Source organism: Aptenodytes forsteri, unplaced genomic scaffold, assembly GCF_000699145.1.
Source record: "Aptenodytes forsteri isolate BGI_AS27 unplaced genomic scaffold, ASM69914v1 Scaffold236, whole genome shotgun sequence".
Taxonomy (NCBI): domain Eukaryota; kingdom Metazoa; phylum Chordata; class Aves; order Sphenisciformes; family Spheniscidae; genus Aptenodytes; species Aptenodytes forsteri.
Window position 1 is genome coordinate 4,473,653 of NW_008794456.1, and position 25,624 is coordinate 4,499,276.

At 38.7% G+C, this 25,624-nt stretch overlaps 2 protein-coding genes across 2 annotated transcripts in view; one reads left to right on the forward strand and one right to left on the reverse strand.

Moving 5' to 3' along the window:
- LOC103908339 (catenin alpha-2) overlaps window positions 1-25,624 on the forward strand; it is a 490,379-nt gene that overhangs the window by 299,319 nt on the left and 165,436 nt on the right.
- On the reverse strand, window positions 22,789-24,354 carry LRRTM1 (leucine rich repeat transmembrane neuronal 1). Its single transcript, XM_009290696.1, has one exon. It carries the CDS (start codon window positions 24,352-24,354, stop codon window positions 22,789-22,791), a length of 1,566 nt encoding a protein of 521 aa, XP_009288971.1.

Consider the following 25,624-nt stretch of genomic DNA (forward strand, 5'->3'; position numbering starts at 1 on the left):
GGTGTTGGGTCGACGGTTGGACTCAATGATCTTAGAGGTCTTTTCCAACCTTAATGATTCTATGATTCTAAGAGGAAAGAGTTGGAGATAAGAGAGAGTCAAGGAAGAGATGCCGGTGCCAGGTGTGAAAACACACAAGAAGGGGTGAAAAAGAAATTCAGCCAAGAAAAATGTGGTGAAATGAAAGTTGTTTAAATGGGAAGGTGCATGAGAATGGTGAACAGCCCAAAGTCATTAACCTCGGAGACAGAGGAAAGGGCAGATTTGTGTGTGCACACAGCTATTTCAAGGCGGGGGAAGGGGGGGCAGAAAAATACAGGGAATTTGTGACAAAAATCAGGAGTTTGTGTGAGGTACCTTTGTGAGTATTGACCATTGAGGCTGATCCTGGGCTGATTAATATGTGAAGTCTTTCCGTTTGTTTCAATAGGCTTTGAATCAGGGCATTAAAGCGCTTTAGCATACTCACCATTTAAACAGATTCACATCTCCCCTCCGAATATTCATATTCTCATGAAAGCATTATTCCTGATGTGTAGTTTATTTTGTTTAACTGCAAATGGACATACGACAAAGATCGGAGCTTAAAATAATATTTGGGTTGTAATTTAACCCCAACGTGTTTGACACAATACTGAATTACATGATGTTGTTTGAGATATTCTGAAGACAGCTTTGACTTTTCATGATAATTAATATAGTTCCTCTCAGCTCTGTAATGTCTCTCAAGTGTCAGCTTACTTGGGTCACATCCAGAAGAAGCATTGCAGTGCTGTCAGGAGAGCTGCCATTCTCTGGAAGGGATAAGAAAATGAAACCCCCGTCTTCCTATGGCAAAAAAAAATCTCAATATACTTTAAAAAATAATATTGTTTAGTAGTGTCTTGTCCAATATATCATCGTTCTGATGACTAAATTATTTTCTGAAACAAAATTGTTGTCTTAAAATAATTTTTAAAAGTGCTTTCTGCTACAATGTATTTCCAGACTGTAGTTTATGAGAGGAAGGATTTATTATTTTATATTGAATGACTGGCTTATTCCCAGGTCTAGGTCACTGTAAAGTATGTCTCTGGTTAAGGATATGGTTAAGTGCCTGGCTGAAATAGGCAGATAAATTAACAACCCTGCTTGTGCAAATGTATTTATCTGTGGTCAATTTAGGCGAATGAGCTGCTTCATTAAAAGAAAAGTTGTTCCTTAAAAGAATGTAGTTTGGTGTATACAAAGTATTGAGAGAACTGAACTTTATGAATGCAACTGAGATATTAATGAAACAAAACAGACTATAGTGAGGAAAACAAGGTTTTTTTAATTATTTGTAAGCATGGATATGCATAGTTTCAATATTTATACATAAGAAAGCAAAATCCTATATGTGTTTCATTGATCTTCTACTTATCATCCCTAAATATCTTCACGTCACAAAATATGTATCTTATAAAAAGAAGCAACTAATTAAGGAAGCAGAGATTCTGTAGAAAAGGAGGTAGGTGAGTTACAGTACCTCATAATCTGTTCATAGGCCAGCCATGTATAAGTGGTGTATATTACCTAACTGCATTTGTAGGTAATTCAACTTTGCTGAAGTATTGTGTCAATTTGGGGTACAGGCTGCAAGAAAGATGAAGTTGGATTGAAAAGGAAAGTAAAAATAATGATCTCAGACCTAGAAAAATATGACTGATGGGAGAAGATTGAGTGAACTGGTGTTGTTTCGTCTGGTGAAGTGAAAATTGCTACCATTTTTCCTCTAGGTGCTGAACTATGTAAAATGCTGCTGCAAAGTGGACTAGAATAAACAGGTTTCATTTTCCTGCTGGACAGAAGAAATAGTTCTGGAATAACATTGCAGCAGGGAAGGTTCAGATCAGAATTAAGGAAAATGTATTAGGAGTAAAGAGAGTTCAGCACAGAAGAATATTGCCTGAGGATGCTTCAAAATCCTTATCGGTGCAGGGTTTTGATAATAGCCAAACATTTGTCAGGAATGATACAATTGATTTTGCCTTGTTGCAGGAAAGTGAGGTAAATAGCTTCTTAAAATGCTTTCAATTATTTTTTCTATCATTTTAGCAGCTAAATAACAATATTTAATATGCTTGTATACAATATTTTAGAAAATGGAAGTATAAAGACATCTTTGAATTAAACTGTACCATATCCCTGTTGTCGAACCCATCTGGAATTGTTAAAATTTTAGTTCTGTTCTGAATATGAAAAATCTGAGTTAATGATACCCATTCTTTCTCCTGGCAGTCTTTCTTCTTTAAACTACTGCAAAAGAACAAAAATTCTTGGAACAAAAGGCAAATGAAAAATTCAGAGTTCAAAACTAGTCCAATTTATAAACTAGTAGCTTAGTAAAAGAAAACCAGGGATTTATACCTCTGTCCTACCCTGCCTTTGTGTTATGCATAAAAGAAGCAAATAGAATAAAGCTAACATCATATGTCCTTGTTTCTGTCTCAAACTTGCACTTTATTTTCAAAATCACTAAGCAGTGGTCTGCCTGTGCTGTCAAGTCAACGGGAATTTCTATTAAGCTGAAGATAAGTAGTGTTACGTCTATCCTGAATATCTAAAAAAAAAAAAACCTGTACTGTATTAGTGACAGTATGTAGATGCACTTACAATGAAAAGTGTGAGTTTGTGCTTGTATGAGTGATACCACCTTTTAGATCAAACCTTGCTGTAAGATTCTCACTACAGCTGCCTAGCTTACCTGATTGAAGGTTGATGGCCACGCAGTAATTTCGCAGTTCAAAATGGTGCAGACATATGGAACAATCCAAATGCATGGATTTCTACACACTAGCTTTAAGGTAAAGGTTAGTTGTTCCCTGCCGATTACCTTAATCCAATTTAATGGTTTCATTCCATGTCAGTTTGCATGCTGTCAAAAACTTACGAATACACATGCATGCGCATATATATTTCACTTAAATATTTGTGTGTATAGATAAGTTTAAATTAAGAAAATTGATGAGGTGACAGTAAGTGAAAAAGGTCTTAATTTTGCAAAGTAAAATACAAAGTGTTCTTGTTGTTCCTAAAAAGCAATATAATATGGACAGTTATTTGGAAGAGTCCTAATACAGTTCAGTTACAATAAAGAACTAAAATGCCAAAATTCTTGGCACAAATAGAAGTTATTTCATTTTCTGTGTTGAACTGTATTTATAGTTAGAAAATGCTTTCTAATATGTAACCCAAATCTCTTTTGTTGCAAATTGAGCTGATTACTTATCTTACCCTGCATAGACATAGAGGACGATTGAACAGTTTCCCTTACAAAAGATTTGAAAACCTTGTGTCTTTTTTCAGAGCCACTTTTGTCTAGAATAGAGTTTCTTATCCTGTGAATATCACCTGATGCTATTCTACTGGCTGTTTAGACTAGTCTAAATTGGAAGTATTCAATTAGCTTTAATTCAGCCATTTGATATGCCGATGGCAGTACCTTATTACAAGGAATTCTTTTTTTTCTTTTCTGACATTAAGCAAATCTATATTTTCAAACGACATTACTTACCTACTTGAAGAAATTACCCTGAAGGAGGGTGTGAATTTAGAGTGCAACGGTTCCTGAGCCCTGATGAGGAAACTTGTATTATACAATCAGTCAGAGATAAAGGACCTTGCTGGAGGTGATTTCAGTTATTTTAGTGGAATTTGCTGCCGAAATTATGGCTGCTTCTGGAAGTAGCTGTGCAAAGTCACTTTCAGCAAGCTGCTGTCCTCTCTGGTGGGACATATGTGTCCTTGTGAGGCTTGGAGAAGGTTCCTCCTCAGCTCCAAAATAGGAGTCCATGCATTTTGTATCTGTGTAAGGAAATGTTGTGTCCATAACCCTGGCTTCAGACTCCCAAGAATCCTCCAGATCTCTGGGATGAGCTGATACTCCCTTGCCAGCATAATTCTGGAGGAACTTCACTCATCTTTGAAAAATCTGAAGCCAGCCAGCTGAATACACAAATTTAGCAGAAACTTCCAGCAAAATGAAGCCTGTAACATCACTGGAGAAGTGGAAACCTTCTGGATTAACCAGACTACCTGTGATCTGAAAATCGAGCCTTTTAGTTACCATGGCAGAAGTAAAACAGAAAAAAAAAATATTTTTTACTTCTTTGGTGGCCCTGATAAAATCTCTTTAAAATCTCTTTATGCTACAACCAACCTCTTTCAGAGTTCTAAAAGAATCATCCATGTTTATATTTTATTAGCTGTCAAGCACTGTCTAACAAAGGTAGCCACTGACAATGAAACGAGACAACAACAAGGTTATTTAGGAGCACTGTATTGATAGAGGAGAATTAAAGATTGGTATAAGATTTATCCAAGCCCTTGACGGAGTGATGTGTCTAAGAAAAAAAAAATCATTCTCCGGATCCATCCAGACGTGCTCCAGCTTAATCAGCATCATCAACGCAAAGCTCCCATCTGTAGAAGTGAGGCATACTCCCACCAGAGAGGCGAAGGGAAAAAGCTTCGTAACCAAAGAGGTTCTGGTTTCTCCGTGATACTGGTGTAATTGTCAATCTTTTAAATTCCTGTGATAAAATCAGACTTTGAAATTAACTGAGCTGAGCTACCGACTTCTCAGGACAGGTGTAGAAATAACTTGTTGGCTATGAAAACCTACACCGAATAGGAAGACTGCGGTTGAGCTCCCATTATGCACAATTAGCTTGCCTTCCTACAAGACTCCTGTGGTGAGGAGTGTAATCAACTCACCTACAGACATTGTGATTTCAGACATTAGTGGCACAGCATATCTAGGCCAACTTCCATTCCCTGGGAAAACACAGCACTTGATCCGTGTTTGGGTAGGGGGACGTCCTACTGTTCACATTAGATGGAAACAGCAATGCTAATGGCAGCTTCTCATCAGTGACCCTAGGTTTGCGTTATACCAAAAAAAAATCATGTCTGAAATAACAGTGACAGAATCAGTCCAGCAATATGATCCACCCATTTTTGAGAATACATACAAGCTTTGACACTGTGCATTAAATTCAGGTATAGACAGTTAGTGCTTTATTAACCACCGATATTGTATTTAAAGTCTTGTGTCTAAAACTGGGATCTTTGCCTGTGAATACTCCTACTCCTTGGCAAGGCTAGAGAGTCAAGTCTATGTATCTTGATATAGGTTGGTGGCAAATGGCAAATGTGTTCCTGCCTGATTTTGTCATGTCAGCTGCCATTCTGCCTGAAGAGCTGGTGAGGAAATGAGGCAGAATTCGATTGCAAAATACTGAAGTATTAATTCAATTATCACACCAGCAGAGGTATCCTTGTAAGATAAGGTTAAAACTATTAGAGATATAAAGAAATTAAGACAATTGGTATTTATTTCAAGGAAGGCATATCCTTTTATATACATTTATTTTGTTCACTTATATTAAGATGGATTCAGTAAAAGGCACCGAGCTTGTGCATAAACGTGCATTACAGAACATAGGATCTTCCCATTCCCATTACCTTGCTTCAGTCTTGTAGTGAACTGAGCGCTAGAAATTTGATGAGGTTTTCACCAACTGTCTCAAGTAGTCTGAAAGTTTTGTGTAAAAATTGTTTATCTATTTTCCTATTGGCATTTTTACTAGCTTTCCAGTGATCTTTCTGGCTTCTGCTAGGCCTACTTAAAAGTGCGTGCATGTGTATGATGACCTTCATAGGTCTTTTGAGGGATGACAGACTTGACCATGGTATGTTTTCTTGTCCCAGATTTCCTAGGAGGAATCACTTAATTGTTAGCCATGTTATTATGTCTCCAAGTGCACCACTGTCAGCAGCTGTTTTGTATAGGAATTAAATATTTTAGATCTTGTAATATGCAGTTTCCTTAATTTTGTGGTTTTTTTGACATATCGCTTCACACTTAACTATAAATAATAAACTACTTAGCTCATACATATCAATAAGAAAGTCTGTTAGAAGTGAGAGATTGCTTGCTTAATTCCAACAAGTACTTTGGAGAACATCAAATCCCCTGACAGATGAGTGTTGCCACAGGGATTTATTTTGTTCAGGCTTTAACTAAAATAGCTTCAGTTGCATTTTGCTATTTAAGGATATTAAAGTAGAAGGTTATAGCAAAATGATTTATAGATAGTAATTGCATTTCCCAGCTTACCTATTTCCATAAATGAAATCACAGATTCAATTTGTACATGATCTTGAGCGCAACAATGTCAATATTTGTATATTCATAAGTTTAACTAGAAAGTAGTATTCTTTTGTTCCTCCCCAAAATATTTAGAAGTTTTAGGACATGTGCTAGTGCTGATTTTCTTTTTCTCCTCATAAGATACACAGAAATGTGTTTCTATATTTGGAGTATTTAGATTGTTAATTAAAAGAAGGATCTGAATTTTAAAGCAGTGAGGGAAACATAGCAAAGGTACGTGTTCTTATACTGTATTTTTATATGCTATATAATCAGCATCCTGCAACAGGAGAATCAGAAAAAAATATTGATTCCTGCCTTGTATCCTGGGAGTTGAATCTTAATCAACTCATCTGTAGTTGAAGAGATAACACACAATCAAATCTGTTATTTCACTAATTTGATTAGACAAAAACATGTTGGACTGAAGGAACAAGAACCATCGTATTTTGACCATTGGCTATAGAATAAATGTTCACAGTGAGTGTCACAGCACTCTGGTGTGAGGTGAGCAACTTAGTTCATTTTCTGGTAGTGAAACGAAGAGCAGAGAAATTCAGTGATTTAGGTAAAGTCATATAGCTCCAATCCAGGAAAGAAGATTGCTGGACAACTTCTAAAGCTGAACACGGAGCTTAGCACTTCAGTGAATCTAAGCAAGTTTCCAATCCTGTGCTATAAATAGATGAGTATATGTTACTTAAAATGATAGACTTTCTTACTCTAAATAAAAAGTTTTTTATGAAGACCAGGGGCAAAGGAAGGAGTTATGGCAGGAATGCTAGTTCCTAAGTGGCTTAAAACCCTCTACATTATTCTCCTTGCTAATGTTGCTAGTAAAAGAGAGCTTTCCTGAATATCTTTCCCTCCCATTGCTTCAATGCTCTCTTTTTGCTGTGTAAGCTGTTCCTCTGTTGGCTCCCCAGGTTGTCCATACTTGAAATTGCAAGCAGACCAACAGGCCGGTCTGAGAACTGTGGCTTCATATGTCTGGTGTCACAGGTATTTAGACCCTTGAAATTTCTTTCAGTTACCCAGTTTTATTGGAATGTGTTACTGTGGTCTGCTAGCCAAAACAAGGACTTTACTAAAAAAAAAATAAATTGCTGGCTAATATTTTTTGCATGGTAATTGCTTTGCAGTGCCTATTAAATCAGTGTTTCTGGCACAGCTTTGTGATAGCAGAAGTAGGGATATTAATATACTATGACAAAAAGCTTTTCTCATTTTCTGTTTTTTTAAATTAATTACTATTTTCCCATGGGGGGGGGTGTTGGGTGGGAAATGAATCCATTGTTATCCTCAGCTTCGTGGGATTTTGATGAGGGCCATTGCATGGGCTGGAAAATCGGTGATGTTTGCAGACGTTTAGGGAAATGTTTAACGGGACAGGGTCAGCTCCACTGTAGACTTCTTGTACCTTTGTGGCCCAGCTGATCGGCACAGGAGCAGAAAATCCAGCCTGTTTCCAGCTTGAAAATCACTGATGACATGTGCCACTCATCACTCTGAATTGTCCGCCGTGCATCCTCAGCACAATTAATCTGCATGTATGCTGGAAGTCCAACACCTTCAGACCATGCTGGATTTACTGTCTTTGCCTTCATTGCCGGTTGAGCACATACACAATCATATTGACACATCCAGATGAAATGGACTCTCTGGCCATACACTGAATGACAAAGGTGTCCGTATTTCCATCTGGGAATTGCAGGCAAGAAATACATGAGCCTCAGATAACTCCTAATTCAGGATGTATGAAGCAACGGCTGTCTCATGGTTTGATCTCAGTTTGATTTCTCCCTCCAGAGCATTAATGGTGATTATAGAGTGTATATGTTGTCTGGGAAGAGTCTTATGAACCTGACTGCATTTGTTAGGTCTGGTCACAACTCCTAGTTGGTTTTAGTAAGCATTTGGTGAAGTTTAGGATTGCAAAAAAAAATCTTGCAGGAACAATTTTTAATGTCATATAACGTATCCTGCTTTAAACATTTCTAAGACGCTTCATACCAAAGCTCTTTTGTCTGTAGTGCATCATTGCATACCACTATTTTTAGCTGCCATGATTTAAAAATGTTACTGTAAAGACACTATCACACATTTTCTAGGTGATTTTTTTTTTTCTTAAGTGCTTACAGGACTCACTGCAATTTGTAGCTAGAGTTTAATTAATTATTAGGCATATGTAACTGTCAATCAATAATTTAGATACTTCTGGTTCACAGTTTTTGGGATGGAGCTTGGTTTATGAAGAGTGAACAAATATACCATTCCATCTGTTAGCCAAACCACCTGGCACAAAATCATTTGGGGCATAATTATGTAGTTGGCAAGAGTTTCAAAAAATGTGATTTCTAGAGTTTTAATCCCAATTGATGCTTTACTTTGTAGTGATGGAAACCTGACTAATATATTAAGGACCAGTTCTTTTTTTCGCACCTCTGAATAAAATAACTTGTGTTCACCTTGCAAAAAATGTCTAACATCGACAAATATAGGAACCAAGAGACAGGCGTGAAATAATCCTGAGAGCATAATCACAGGAATGGAATTGAAGCTGGTCTGTTGTTATAAGGAGTTGAAAGGAGTCACGTGAGAGTTGCATCATTGTCCTTTTAATCTCTGTAGGAAGAGACTTGGGACAATTTGGGCAACGATTTTTCCTTCTTGAGGGTAGTGCGAATGTTTTTCTGAACTCTGGGTTTTACAAGATTGCTACATCTGCAAATCCATTTTCCTATTCTTTCAGTGATAAAATTTCTTCTTTAATCTTCCAGAAGCTCAGAATACACACATAAGAGACTTAGCAAATTATATTTGAAATATAAAGAAACTTTCTCTTTTTAACTCCTAGAAGGGGAAAACAAACTCATACAAGTTCAGCTGTAGGTTAGATAAAACTTCTGAAGTAGGAGCAAATAGATACACCGTTTAAAAAGCAAAAGAAGTTGCTCCAACTAAGTGTATACTGCTGGTTGCAAACAGTCTTTAAGGATGGAGCTGAATATCATGCAGAAGTTGCACAAAAAAGTGTTCATATACTATATATTGCAAAGCTGCAGCTGGGGCAAAGCTGATTTAATAATGTAAGGAAGGTCGTGTTTATAAGGCACATCGGGAGACTTAAGCAGGTAGTTAGCATGAAACTTAGTCCTTTTTTACTAAAATCAGTGAGAATATCAAACAGAACCTGGACCTTGTTTTGAAGTTTTACTGTTTGCTGTTGTTCAGAGCACATGGTCAGACCTGAGCAACTTGTCATTGCGCGTGTTACAGAAAGACACAGATAAAAATCTGCAGTTGAAAATGCAAAGAAATGAGGTTATTGAAGAGGGGTCTTATTTATGAATAAGAAGCATCTGCTCAGAATAGTTTGCTTTGTTAAGGTTTGCTTCCTTGTGGTAAAACATTGGCATGCCCTATTTTAGTGTCTGGGGAGAGAGCATCCTTAGTTTTAATTCTTTACATGGTTAAAGTCATTCAGTTATCATTCAGTTTAATTAAATGGCTTTTAAGATTTAATTTTAGTGAAGGAAAAAATGATCTATCGTGAAAATTATGATTGAATGTTTTCTGGTTTTTTTTTTAATTGTGGCAGATATTGGGGAAGAGCCTGCGAGATAACTTTAGTAATAAAAAATGCTTCTGGTAGTCTGTAAAATGTGTTATCTGTAATTAAAAAAAAATCATTGATATTGTTAATTAATAAGTGATGAATTAGTCTGGAACCTGACACTTATTTTACCCCAGTAATGGCATTCAAGGGAAATCACAGATTACACTAGGAAGTAATTCTGAAGAAGCCCCCTTTCTTCAATTTGTAGAAACTTACAGCTCTGCAGCTAAAAATCAGGGTTTGCCTTTTGTCTACTGTGAGGAGAAAGCTAGGAAAAAATACTTATTATTTGACAGAGTAAGGTTGAGAAGTATAAGATCTGTGTTTGAAAATATGCATTTCCTATATGAAACTGAGCATATTATTGCACTTAAACAATGGATAAAGAATTCCCACCCAGTATGAGGTGCTCAGCCAAATACCATTAGGCCCCTTCCAACCCAAACTATTCTATAAGTCACTCACTTGCAATCACTTCTGTACTTGCCAGAGATATGTATATGCCTCTCTTTAAGTATTGGTGGGAAAATAGATGACCTTAGTGGATCAGTCTGGATGTCTTCTTTCCTTATTGAGCAGAGAATCAGTTTTCTTTAGGTTTCCCTGTAAGCTTTTCCTTCTACTTGCACCCATCCCCACAGTACTCACGTGCCTTTTTCTTTTTTTTCATTGTCTATACAGTTCCTTATATTCTTATTCTTGAAACTGTCTTGACAGTGGGCGTTACGAATACAAGAGTTGTCTGAAATTGCATCAGTAAGCGATAGACTATCAAACTTGCTCTGACTGTGGATAGTAATGAATTAATTCTATGCTGGAAGAGCAAACTGCTTACATTATTACATACAATTCATTTGAATAATCTGTTTTCTAAATATTTTTAATTCAGTAAAATTATTAAGACAAATTGGAAATGGGTTTATTTTTTAAATTTAAGACGTGAGAAGTCAAACTGTGCCTTGTTTGTTGTGTTATTCTTTAGTTTCAGTTGAACAAACTAATAACAATATATCAAAGTTAACGTAAAAGTGCTAGCTCTGAACTCCATCTAAAATAGTGTTCGGTCTTCGCCAAAAGCCACCGTAAGACACAGCAAGGCACGGTCTTAGATGGTTAACAGGTAATTTCGGAGTAACCTATAGAAGGGCAGTAACCTTGATTTAATTATTAAAATGCATACGAGAGTGCATAGTGTGTTACGAGCCTTAATTAGAAACACATTCTTGGGCAATTTCTTAGCAAATCACTTGTAGGGAGGGTTACTTAATTCGTCTGTCTGTCTGATACACAAATTAACCTATATCTAAAAAACCCCATTAATCAGGATGGCATTTGAAGCAGAGATTGAGAAAACTGAAGTGATGGAAAGATTTTACAAGAGAAAAGCTTAATCCCTTGCTACTTCTCCTCTTCCCTATAACCACAGCCTCTTGCACCGGAGTTTATTAGCTTGAGGATGCAGTAGGCTCCCTGAAAGTGCAACCAAAGGATGTTCATTTTTGCTCCAAGCCACCAGGTTTCTTCTTTTTTTTTTTGGTAGAGAACAGGAACTTAAATAAAACCATACAGTCCTAACAAAGTGTTTGGTGTTCTCTCAACCAGAAACAGAGCCCAGGTCCCTTTCAGTCCTCAGCAGTACCCCTCAGTGCATCCAGCTTAGCATCTCAGCTCCTTCGGACCACAAAATGTTCTAGGGCAGGATTGTTAAAAGATAGGAACAGAAAATGGTCTGTTATATTGCATTATTCAGAGAAATTGCTAAAAATGGGGATTCTTCCAATTTTAGCAGATGTCCTGCAGAAGACGGAAGGAGGAGTAACTGACCAAGAAGAACCTGCATGTCTATTTGAAACACGGGGGTGTGTAAGGTTCATCTGGCCTCAGTTTCTCCAGGTGACTGTAGCTGTGCAGGTTGGGAACACTGAAATTCAGTGACTGGTCCATGAGTAGGAAATTAAAGGGACCGTTTCCACCGCATGGTGTGCCTTGTCCCAGATGCTGTTCCTAAAAAAGCACCTTTTTTAATCTAAAAGGTTTTAGGGTTATATGTACACAATTAGTTCAATGTTTCAATTTCTGTACAACTGTTTGGTTTTTTAATGCCTATTTTTTGCATCAGTGATGTCTTGTACAATGAGTTCCAGAGTTTATTTTTTAATTTATGATTATTTCTGATGCTAGAGTGTGCATGGGCCCCTGTCACACTCCGTATCCTCTTCTTACAGGTAGGTACAAGCGTGTCACAAAAAAAAAATTACCTTTGCTGTAAAACGGCTTCTGCGCTAAGTAATGACAGGAAACAACAAAGGAATACGGCAGGCAGTTTAATGAGGAATAGCAAATAGTAATAAAGAGTGAAGCAATATAAAATTGTAAGTGGAATAAAAAAGAGGGGGTGTGTGCTTGTTTTAAAATAAATTGACAGTGTATTGCCTTTCCCGTTCGTGATTTTATTTTATTTTTGCAATAGCCCTATGTGGACTGGCCACTAGAGGGGGAACGGATACACGTTTTGCTGCTGTGCTGCAGTTGTAGGTCCGGTTTCTTTGCCTCTCTCCTTACATCCAAACTTTCCCAAATCATTCATCCTTTTACCGGTCAGAAGCTTAGCCTTATCTAGCGGTTAGATCCCTTCCTAACTTATCCTTAACAGAACTGGGGACTGTTTTCTAACTGAAGGCATAGTGGTGATTTATATCAAGCTATTTAATTTCTTGAAAGCTGTTCTGTTATGTACACATTTTAGATGTTATTCCTCTTTTCTAAAAAGCACCTTTTTAATCTAAAAGGTTTTAGGGTTATATGTACACAATTAGTTCAATGTTTCCATTTCTGTACAACTGTTTGGTTTTTTAATGCCTATTTTTTGCATCAGTGATGTCTTGTACAATGAGTTCCAGAGTTTATTTTTTAATTTATGATTATTTCTGATGCTAGAGTGTGCATGGGCCCCTGTCACACTCCGTATCCTCTTCTTACAGGTAGGTACAAGCGTGTCACAAAAAAAAAATTACCTTTGCTGTAAAACGGCTTCTGCGCTAAGTAATGACAGGAAACAACAAAGGAATACGGCAGGCAGTTTAATGAGGAATAGCAAATAGTAATAAAGAGTGAAGCAATATAAAATTGTAAGTGGAATAAAAAAGAGGGGGTGTGTGCTTGTTTTAAAATAAATTGACAGTGTATTGCCTTTCCCGTTCGTGATTTTATTTTATTTTTGCAATAGCCCTATGTGGACTGGCCACTAGAGGGGGAACGGATACACGTTTTGCTGCTGTGCTGCAGTTGTAGGTCCGGTTTCTTTGCCTCTCTCCTTACATCCAAACTTTCCCAAATCATTCATCCTTTTACCGGTCAGAAGCTTAGCCTTATCTAGCGGTTAGATCCCTTCCTAACTTATCCTTAACAGAACTGGGGACTGTTTTCTAACTGAAGGCATAGTGGTGATTTATATCAAGCTATTTAATTTCTTGAAAGCTGTTCTGTTATGTACACATTTTAGATGTTATTCCTCTTTTCTTTTTTCCTCCCTTTTTTTTTTTTCTCTGCACACTGAGCAGAGATATTCAATGCAATATCCAGAAAGATAGTTGTCCAATTGTTGCATATAACTTACATCTCCAAGGCATGGATGAACAGTTTTCCTTGCATCTTGACTTTTGCTTTGTATTTGACAATTCAGAATTTCACCCATCAAAGCTTATCTAATCTTCAGCTTTTGGAAGTCCCTTTACACATCCTCATGATCTTCATTACTTTTAGCGACACAAATAATCTGTCATTTGAAAAATTCCATACATTGCCTGATTGTAGCTGGGATGATTCAGCAGCCCTGGCCTTGGGACCATACTGCGCTCCATTTTTTCGCTGTATTGAGTAAAAGGCCACTGTATTTTTGGGTGCCTAGCTAGTTTTCTATGACCATGGAGCTTGTCTTATTTACGGGAAGCTGCATATCTTTTAAAGGCATTTTGTCAAAAGCTCTTTAAAAGTCCAAATATAAAATTGCCTTTTTTGTATACCACTAGTCCAAAAGTTCAGGACTGCAGGTTGTTACAGAAGCATGATGCTACTCCACAGAATACCAGTCAATTTCTCCCTATTGTATGGTATTACAGACCTTAATAAATCTTGAAATGAACTTAACAGCTACTGAGATAAGACTCGCCGGTCCGTTGTGATCATCTCTAATCAGCTCTAAACTAGGGGAACTGCAGTACATTTTAGTTATTCAGGTTTTGGTGCAACAGCTACTTTTACTAGAAATCTTCAATTTTTACTAGCTCCTCCACTTCATTTTTACACTTTCTTTTTTTTATTTCTTGATAAACACCATTTGGATGTCCTGATTTGTTGTTTTAAATGCCCTAGTGCTTTAAACACTCTAACTTTTATTTCCCAATTGCTAACATCTCTATTACCTGGAAACAATAGATCTGAGATAGATTTTAGTGTTTGTTTCAAGCTTGATTTTCCAGGACTTACTCATCAAATCCTCATTAAGAGCTATCATGAACAGCCATAGCTTGACTCCTTTGCTAATGAAAAATGACAGATTGGGGCTAGATTATTCTACATCATGGGAAAACAACCAGGGAAGAAAGAGAAAAGTTTTCAACTCCCTTTTTTATGAAAGATACACAGTGTAACTTCATAAAACTACTTAGGGGAACTTTTTGGGAAGATCTTCATTCCATCAACTAGAATAACCTGATGTAATCCCTAATAATTGCTGGAATCAGGCAAATACATACACAAACCCAATACATAATGGGTTTACTTCAGACTAGAAGTGCCACCCATCGAAAAACAACTATTGGTGTATGGTATTTCATATAACATCAAAGCACAGTCTCCAAGGGTCCAGTTCTGTGCATAACAGTAATAAAATAATTAAGATTTTTAAAAATATACCAAAAAGCCCATCATGACAGAGCAAAGATGGAGAGAGGGATAAGCTCAGGGTTCAGCTTCATGGGACTTCATGGATTGCTGTTTCCCCCACTGCAAATACATGTTTCTATATATCATTTTGTCATCAAATATCACCACAGTGCTTTGTTATCCCTTGATGAGTTTCTTCTGTGTTGATTATCACCTAATTCTCTTTCTGATTAATCTGCTGTGGGCACTGTCCCCTTTTCAATTTTCCCCTTTACTTTTTAGCAGTCCTTTTCTCTATCCCATGGAATTCACCTTTTTGCAGTTGGTGCTCGATGCCCTCCACCTTCTGCAAGCTTAAGCATTGTCCCACGCAGTGGTTTTTGTTTTGTGAGATTTTTTCCCCATAGAGAGTGTGTCAGCTGCATTTCCTCTACTTATTTATTGTCTCCATTACTTCTTTGTCTTTCAGGCCATAGGATTCACATTCAGTTTATTGGACTGCAGCAATTACATAATAAATTGATTCCCTCCAGTTGTTGTTTGGGAATTTGATCTGACAGTAGCATTGCGTTCTGAGCTGTTTGTAAAGGTAGTTACGGCGCAAGGGGAAGGTTTGTGAAATGGAGGCAGCTGCATATGCCGGTAAAGAAATACAGAATGTCCAATATGGAGTGACATTTACATGAAATTAAGGTAAACATTTGACATGCGGTGGCCTCTAGCATGGGGATTGCAAACCTTTTAGCAGCAGTCACAAATTTCTGTTTGCTGCTGAAAAAAATTGCTTTGGGAAATAATCTGGATCAGAGAAGTAAATTTACTGTCAAGATAAACTTTAGTATGGAGCCAAGTTTAAAAAAAAGACGGTGGGGAAAAAATCCCTAGGTGGTTTATCTCATTATTATTAACATTCTTTAATATTTACCAAGCTCTCTTAGCAAGCCAGACTGTCAGTAGAGGCACTGAACTACAGAGACAGATTCAGGTTTACTCCCGGGAGCTCACTTTACCTTTCGTCTTGCAAAGAGGGTTGATAGCAGGTGTGTTTGAAAGGGCTGGCAGTTGTTAAAAGAATGAAAACCTCTGGAATTCAATAGCTGTGGGCTGTTCTTGCAGTTTAGTTTGGGATTTTCAGGGTTTCCCTCTACCCTCCTCCCCCCCCCCGCTTTTGATTCACTCTGCCTGTGAGGTTCTGGGAATGAAAAATGGGACAGTGGGTAAGAAGGGATAAAAGCTAGAGGGAAAGTATATATTTTAAAAGATATTCAGAAATCTGTTTTCGGTTGGAGTCCCCCAGCTATTAGGAGGATGTTTGCTCATACCTAATTGCAACCACTAGGGTACAGAGGTGTGCTACTTCAGGGAGATTTGGTATATATAAGCTGCATTGCCTTCATTGGATAAGCCCTTAAATCAATTTGATATGTCCATGCATATTTTTTTTTATCTCAGATTTTACTGAAAATACAATTTTTAGTCCTCTCTCCAGTGTCGTGCTCTGGTTTGCTATTAGGAGAAAGGTACGTCTTGATAAAGGCCACAACAAAGTTTGTAATAAATGAACGACCAGGCTTAGTGCCTAACCATGTCAGTCAGAGAAATCTGCTGTGCTAAAAATGGTAATTCAGTGATGAAGTAGATTTTTATACTTACCTATTACCTTTGAAATCTTGGATTTAGTCTTTGTTAGCTCAGAAATGGAACCGAATTGGTCATGTTCCCATAGCACCCGTGTTGAAAGACATCTTTCTGGCAGTAGTTACTGTGTCTGGTGAGGATGTGAAGAACATGAGAACGGTGAAATGGTTTAAAATAAAAAATGCCTTAGCAGAATAGTAGGTGCTGTTTGCCAAGCACAGGAGCACATAATGTTATCCTTTAGCCACTGCCAATTATCTCTAATTTCTCTAAGTGATGCACATATTTGGAGTTTTCAGGAAGAGGAGAAGTGTAGGAAAAGGTGAAAAGCTGATGCTTATTTTAAACTTAATTTCTTCTCTTGTAATGCAAATCTGGGTACTTTGAACTCAAACTCTTTTCAATGCAGGCTGTTACATTTGACTGTCTCACCAAACTATCACACCAGCAAAAGTGAATAAGAACAGTAATTGGTTTAAAGGCGGAATAATTGTGTCTGAATGCCAACAAGTGATGTTATCTTTATAACAAAAACAATTGCCCTGTTCTCACGGAAATACAGATTTCATTGCAAATATGTTCACTTTAAAGCAGACAGACTGCAATAAAATTACAGTGCTCCGCAGCATTCATCTCGGATCTTCACAGCCACCCACCCAATTACAGGCTGTGTCTTGCCAGCAGAAGATTGTTGCTTGGTTTCTGTAATATTTTTGTAGCCTTGTTTTCCTCTACATAACTTTAGAGGTAGACTGTGCTTACTCCTTTCCTTTCACCAGGTTTTTCTGCTGGTAAAAAAAAAAAAAAAAAAAAAATTGGCTGGTATGGAAAGTCTTTTGCATGGCTCTAAATGCGATACTTTTTTTACATAGAATATACTCTGAATAGTTGTTTCTAATACCTTAATAGCTCTGGTTTATGTCAGTAATTATATGAAAGGTTAATCTTTAAATCACCAGCATTTCCTAAATTCCTAATCAACTTCATACTTGGAAAGAAACCCATATAAATGCTCAATTTGTTAATATTAGACTGGGTTGGGCAGGTCAAGGAAAAGTATAACCTTGGTGCATAATGATAAATTGAACACAGCAAAAATATCTCAGATCTGTTTGTCGTAATAGCTGTGAATACAAAAGCTGAACACGAGGGAGAATGTGTGGGGATATAATTAGCAGGAGAATCTGCTGTAGCTCAAGATCACCCATCTCTAGATGAGGGTTTCTTAAGGGATGGGGGGGGGAAAAGAGATATTTTGGGTAGAAAATTCTGGTTTTCTAGAAAGTCTGTGGTGAACTGTGACTAGGATATCTAAGAAGTCCAGCCAAAAAAATTAGTGGAAGGGGCACAGTGCTGGAGTTCAGCAAACAAAATGATGGATGAGGGGGACATTGTGCTCCCAGGGAACAGGGAGGTGGCAGAGGAAATGATGGGGTTGCATGCGTGTGTGTTTGGGAAAGCTTGTCCCTCTGCGCCTCTGTAAATGAGAGCGTGTGTGTGATGGTGAGTTTGGAAAGACAGGGAGAGAAAGAGAGACAGAGAGAAATGCTGGGTATCTTTCTTAAATCTCTGCTGTTGTCCTTGCCACCGTCTTGATGTGGGAAGTGAAGGCACTGAAAAATCTCATTTTCCTTGTGTGCACAGTGGTCCCCTTACTTTCTCACCGGTCCTCGTCTTCCCTTTCATCCTGTCTCTTCACCCTTTCCTTTTCTCTTTATTGCTCAATGAAGCTATTTAGTGTTGTACCCTCCTTGCCAGAAGCTGTTTCATCCCTGCTTGCTCAGTTTTTAAAACTGCTTTCTCCTCCCACCTTCAGTCTTGGTTTTTCATCTGTGCTAGTCCTTTAGATTTACCATCTTTAAAAAAGAAAAGGCAAAGGGAGCCAGCAACAACCTGATTTAGTTGTCGTTACTCCAGTCTTTTCTCTCATCTCTTGTCTCTTCTTCATTTATTTTAGTATTATTACTGTTATTATTATTATTATAGCACTAGAAATAAGCTTCCCAATTAAATACTCCTTCTTATTTGCCATTCTGAACACCATTGGAGAAGCTGGGGGGAAGGGGAGGGGTATTCAGAGTGTCCTTTTGCTATTAATGCAGAATGAGACACGTAGAAGAAACAAATTTAGTCTATCTCAAAAGCAAATAAGGGGCTTTTTATCAGAACCAAAGAAGGATGATCAAATAGGCTCATTTCAAGTGCCCCTCAATGCCTTAGCCATAAAAACATACAGAATATATTAAAGCACACAAAAACATCCTTAGGTATCATTAATGATCTTTCTCTGGCACACGTATGCAAGGCAGTTATGAACCAGGCATGGGATTGCCTCTTCAGACTGGTACAGAGCATCTAGCTATTGCTGCGCACATGGAGGAACAGATCATCCCCTTGGTCTGACCCCCTGCAGTACTCAAACAGCGTGGTAAAGGAGGGAATTTGCAGCTTTACACAGAATTTCTTTGTATTTTATATATTCAGGCCAGAAACAGAATGTGGTACATTAGCATTGATTCTGTGGTTCCATATCACTTTTTTTTTTTCCCCCCCAAGTAGTACAGAAAGGAAGGAAAAAAGACAGAAAGGAAAATAAATCATCCCTTATATACATTCAAAGCATACACAGCAACAGTTCCTTCATCACTGGGTGCACTGTGAGTGTGTATTGATGTTAGCAGCAAGAGATTGCATATTAGAGATCTATAACACTGGTAGTGTTAACCATCCTCAAAAAAGGTAGTTCTTTTGCTTGCCTTTCACCCTGTCTTGTATGTTAAAGGACACTTAAATAAAAAGAAAATAATGTTAATTACCTAATTATAAAAGGGAGATTAGTCCTATTAAGTGGAACATTAAAAGGGGAACATTTAAAATATTTTAATTCCTTCGATATTCCCCAAGCATGTCCTGAACAACAAACTGTCACAACTAACCCCAAAAGCATCTTTTTTTTTTTTTTTAATTCTTCCTTTTTTATTTGGAGCCATTTCATAAGCCAGAATAAGGGCATCAAAAGAGAGGGAATGACATATCTCTGGACAGTTGGTGAACATGAAATTTGGAAGAAAGAGTTAGGGAAAATTTGTCCCTGCAGTTGCTATAAATGCAGTACAAATATAATAACTCTCATATATACCAATGCCAGCAGCCTGGAGCAGGATGAATAACTGGGTTTGCAATAGCTGGACTGAAATGAAATACTTGCCTCTCTATTTCTTTACAATCCATATATTTTTCATGTAAACTTTCAGACTAGATGCGGCCGCCCTGTGGAGCACCTTCATGCCATGTAATAGCAGTGACACCCCTCCTTCCACCAGTAGATATTCCGAGGGTATCCAGATCTCCAGATATCCTCTGGAGATCGTTAGAAGGTTGTCTCTAGAAGATATTACCCTTAGAAAAGATTTCTGCGTGATGATTTTGAAATATATCATTTTCTGAAGTTTAATTAGTGCTGTGCTCTATATGGAGGATCCATCCATCATCCTGCTAAGGGTGGCAAGTCATCGGTGGTCATTACCTCTCTTCAGGAGAAATGGCAACAGGCAATACCGAAATCAGCTCTCACTTAGGAAATCACTGCACCTTTAAAGAAAAATGTTCTGTTCCGTTTACTTGAGCTGTCAATGCAAGATGCATGAAGCACAGAGGTGAATAAATTCCAAAGGCAGAATTACTCATGTCTTTGCAAACATAGCTTGAGGTTGCTAACACCAATAAACAGCAGGAATAACTCCAGAGCGGTGCAATCACTAGTGTGTTTAAAATACAACCCACAAATATGCTAAAAATACATAGAAATACAACCACGGGATGACTGTCGGTACCAGTCTTGCATCAGATTTACAGGGGCAAAACCATGACTGAACTAATACATTTCCTTATAGCAACAGGGGGTCGCTATAGAAATAAAGCTAATTCATATTTTTCTTTTTTTTTTACCATATGCAGACAGTATCTTAACAATCTTGGTTGGTTTTGGAAGCTTCCTGGCAACTAGCTGTAAGCAGTCCTTCTGGCTGCAGTGCTGCATGTTGATTTGAGGAACATATAACGTAGTCCAAATTTAGAGAGACAATTTTTCACAGTTAAATTCCCTGTTGATTTCAGAGAAGGGTTTAATGGGGAAAATGCATAAAGTTTGGCCCTCAGTTAGCACGGCGGAAAGTATTTTCTCTTAAAATATGACCAGGCACCCAAAGAGACAGGGGGCTCCTTACCTACTCTCTGCCCTCACTGTTAGGTTCATACATGGACACTCAACCCCTCAGGTCACTTGGGAGTTTCAGGATGGATCAGGCCCTTGTGGGTTTGAGCACAGAAACAGAAACGTGCATTTATTTAAAGAGAGAAAAGCTTAGTTTTAACAGTGCTAGCTTGTTTCAAAGCTGTGGGTGAATTTTCAGTGGCTTTAATAAAAAAGCAGTTGATTTTCATTAAATTTCTTACGAAAAAAGCCCTCTCCCAATACATAGTCTCATTGCTTTCACAGATGACATTATAGTCTCAGTAAATAAAATTTTTGTTTAAGAGCCTATCATCATATTTAATATTAAACAGTTTCAGATGTACCAAATAGAGGAAAATAAGTTCTGACTCCTTAAAAATAGTGTCAGTCAGAAAAAAATATAAAATTCACACTTCATGTTTAAAATTAATGGCTAAAACCTGCTGTGCTGGGAAAAAAATGGTTTATTCTGTGCCTATTCTCTGCTTTATAAGTCTGCTGTAGCCTTTTAAGAGTAGGTGGCAGTTTGATGCTATAAAAAAGAAAAAAAAAACAAACCCACAACAAATAACTAGAAAGCTGGACCAGTATTCAGATTTCTGATTTTTTCCTCTATTGGTGGTAACCTAAGGATAGAGAAATATGTACAAAGCATAGAAATGTTACCCAATTCAATTATCCGTACATTTTATTAGCATGTAATGCTGTATGAAGAAAATTTCAAGATGCTCTGCCTGATGTTATAAAACTACCTCATCTTCATTAGTATGAGAGGAGTTGTTGAAAAGATCATTCAGTAGGTTGTTCACATACTGGAATGAAAAATCCAAAATACAAGGAAAGGAAGCCTTTATTTAAGGGCAGTCAGATAAAACAGCTGTGTGATTCGACATTATTAAATCACTGCGTATATCCATCAATTCCATTTATCAGTCATTAATAAGGAGGGCTCGTATACTTCCAGCCTCTGCAGAGATTTTAGAGTTGTTTTGTTAGTGAAGGCTGGTGGTGAAAGTGAGGGACACGAGATAGGCTTTGCTAGCAGTTTACTACAGGACCCAGAAGTATGCTCTAATAACTCTGTCTTACTCTGACACTGTTACAGCCGAGGTTTTACTCTTGAAACACACACAGGTTTCACCACCGAGAACCGATTAGCTTTTGCTCTTCTCCATTCACCATGGCACCACAGTGCACAAAGCAAGGGTTTCTTTGCTCTTAGCATATCTCAGAACAAGCACAAAAGTGGGAAGCGCTGGTAAAAGCCCTTAAATTTAGATTTTTTTGGTCTTTTTTGTTTTCAAGAAAATGATGACGAGCACTTTTCTTGGCAGTATTTCAGTTGTTTGGGTTTTGTTGTTTGTTGTTTTTTAGTGAGACTTTGCAATATGATCAGTTTTGATACAAAATACTTGTAGGGGTTATGATGCAGTTTTTATGGATCTTACAGCAACTAACAAGTGAGCTGTACTTAAAAATCCTCAGAAATCCTGTCCCAGGGACACGGTCAAAACTTTAGCCTTTCTGAGGTGCACTGGCTCCTTGTTGTACTGACATCCAGTTACAGGTAGCACATTAACAAAAATATAATTCCAGTGTCATGCTTCATATCTTCAGTAACATGATGTAAGTGAATGTGTACTAATTACAGTGCGAAGCCATCTGGTTAATTTTAAGCTTGCTATTTTACGTGGCTTCTTTGCTCCTAGACTTTCATTTCAAGACTCAGAATGAAGAGAAAAAGAGGTTGAACTGTTGCATTTTGTATACAGGGAACAATTCATGTAATATACACCAGTCTTTAAAAACTGTAAATGCTATTTTTTTTTATTTTAAACAGTTTTCTTAGTTTACAAAAGATCAATAATTGGTACCTTTTTACACTCTCAGATTCCTGAATATTGACAGATCTTCAAAGGGAGTATTAGCATATGAAATCTTAAGATTGACTGTCCTGAAGATTTTTAAGACACGATAAAGCTAAAATATCAAGTCTTTTAGACAGCCCCTCTTAACAATTTTGGCAGAGGAGCACGTCAGAAATCACCAGCAAAGCACAGCAACCCCCCCCCCCCCCCCCCCCCCCCCCCCCCCCCCCCCCCCCCCCCCCCCCCCCCCCCCCCCCCCCCCCCCCCCCCCCCCCCCCCCCCCCCCCCCCCCCCCCCCCCGTGCCACTGTCTGCCTGCTCTGCCTGCACGCTGTTATTTGGTTGCACACTGTTTAAATCCCCAAGGAAAATCACACCTCGCATTCCCTCGCTGGCTGCTGGTGACAGGAACAAGATCCGTACTCATTAATGATCACCAGGGCTCCCTCAATGTGGTTGGGTTTGTAATCAACGTAATACTCCTGGGCTGACATGGCAGCCATTTGATGCATGGTCTGTTTTTGCTTCTGCTTTCTGCGCTGTGTTACAAAGCACTGTCTTAGTTGCCTTAAGCTGGCTGGAAAGCACTTCCAGGAGACGTACAACACTAAAACCACGATGAGGAAGGAAAAAATCAGTGCCATGGTCCCCGTCACCACCTTGTGAATCTGAACGGCGTTCTCCGAGTTCTCGCCGGGCATGGTCACAGTTATGGCGTATGTCGTTTGGTCCCCTTCGCTGTCCTGCACGTCGTACGTGGCGGTGGCAGAGCCGTAGCTGAACGTTTGGTCGCTGTTGTTCGTTACCGGGGAGAGGGTGTTAACGCTCGTTGGGTCTGCCGCGTCTTCACACAAGTGAAAAGCGTACACCGCGTCCAAAACATCCTCGCCCTGTGCGTACTCAGGGGTGGCACAGAGCAGATTGCTGTCGTAGCGACCCTTGAAGTTGCTCAGCCAGGAGGCCAGGGCGCAAACGTTGCGGCTGCAATCCCAGGCGTTTGCAGAAAGGCTGATGCTAGTGAGGGACTTCCAGGAGTCGAGGACACGGGAGTCAATGTAGGTCAGCCGGTTGGAGTCCAGCTGCAGGGATTTGAGGTGAGGTACGCTTTCGAAAACGTGAGGTTCGATGTATTCGATTTCGTTGCCGGAGAGATCCATTTTTTCAAGTTGCCATATCCAGTCCAAAGTGTTTACTACGATGGTAACTTTATTCCTTCGCAAGCAGAGAGAGTGCAGGGAGATGAGCCTGGGAAAATGGGCTAAATTCACCTTCACCAAGTCATTGTGCTCGAGGTGCAGCTCAGTGAGTTTGAACAAGCCTGCAAAAGAGTTTCGAGCCAGGCTCTTTAACTGATTGTATCCTATGTCTAGAAACTTCAGGCTGCGACAGTCCTGAAAAATTCTCACTGGCACGAACTTGATGGCGTTTGACCGCATGTGCAAAGTTGTTAGTTTTCTCAGCCCGTGAAACAGGTCGGGCTCCAAAGACTGTAGGTTGTTGTATGATAAATCCACACTGCGCAAGTTTGGCATGGGTCGGAAAGTGGTGTTGGGCAGTTGGGTTATTTTGTTGGAACTCAGGGTGAGCTCTTTAACTCGCCGCAATTTTTGAAAGGCATTCCCCTCCACTGAGCAAATGTGATTGTGATCCAGATAGAGCCACGTGAGCTGCATTAACCCTGTGAACTGTCCATCATGCAGCTCTGAAAGGCTGTTGTACCGCAGAGACAAGCCCATCATGCCCGACAGGTTGCGAGGCATCTCTGTAAGATTCAGTGATTCACAGTACAAAAGCCTGCCCTCACACCGACATAGCTGTGGACACCCACTATTCACGGCTGGAAGCATTTTAGAAAAGATACCCAGCGTACACAATATCAACCCCGGGGGCTTCCTCAGCAGCCAGTTTAAACAGAGACCAATAAGAAGGAAATCCATTAGCAAGAATATTTCCAAATATGCTTGAGAATGTCCATTGAATCTTTTCAAATTCTACATCATATTTTATTTAAGGGAAAGCAAAAAAAAAACCAAAACAAAGCCAGAAAACCAAAGCAAAACAGCAAACAGAACAAACACAGAGGCAAATATTTCACTTTACAGCATGCAGGAGCTGTGCAGCATTAAAGTTCACAGACATTCAAAGGTAAAATGATAGTGATTTTGTTCATGTTAAATGCTGCAGCAAAGAAAAAAAAATCTTTCTTCATGAAAGAATTTAATTAAAAAGTGTCTTACCCACCCTTTTCCAGAGAGTGACAACCTCCATTCAGTTGCTTCCTTTGTGTTTGGACTAATTATATGCAGAGCTAAAAAAGACCCCTCTGTGCTACAAATTCGGTCCCTTTCAATTTTTTGCAAGGCTGGCAAGCTCACAATGTCTCACTTCGCTTCTGCTCAAAGAGCGAAAGGCTTGTCCAGCTAGCTTTTTAGCTGACTCCTAGGACCTGCAAGTTTCAGAACTATGTACATGAGCTTGATCTTCTCCTTCTCCCTCTGTCCTTTTCTCTGCAGTTAACACTGTGGCGTGAAAAAAACTCCAAACTCTTTACTAACGACTCCACAGGATTTGTCAATCTGTTTAATGTCCATCATTTGCAACGACCATTGACCAGCACAACCTTTACTCCATAGAGAGATTACCATTCATTCACTGACCGGCTAAGGGTAGCTTTATTTCCCATTCTTTGTTCGCTTTGCTTGTTAGGTGATGCTTAGAGCAGAGAGAGACAGCAAGAATCCCTTCCCTTCAGCTGAGCAGTATGTTGCTAGAGCATGCAGAGGCACCTAGTGTTCACTGAGTGTCGTAAGCTGCTCATGATTGTACGCCTGCACTGTGCATCTCAGACATGGGCAGATTGAAAAGGGGTGGGCATAAAACCAACATTTGAGCGAACCAGGAAAGTAATATATGCTCTTTGATGAAATGGAAAATACTTTAAGCCTATCTCGCCATTTCTCAAACGCGCACGCACACACAGCCGCACAAATCATCAACAGCGAGGCAGTGCTAAGTAGGAAGCTTGAGAATTAGGATTCTTTTTTTTGCTTTTGTTTAAAGTCTGAATTTATAAGCTATTAGCCGGGAGAGGGAGATACTTGATTTCTTGGTTTGGGAAGGAATATGTAAACCAGTATCTTTGGATTGCTTTTTCTATCTAATGCTGATGATGAGATTTGCCTTTTGGAGTCTTGGGGTGGGGGAGTG

Excerpts from the sequence above, each read along its gene's own strand:
- LRRTM1 (XM_009290696.1), bottom strand. The coding sequence starts at position 24,354 with ATGGATTTCCTTCTTATTGGTCTCTGTTTAAACTGGCTGCTGAGGAAG.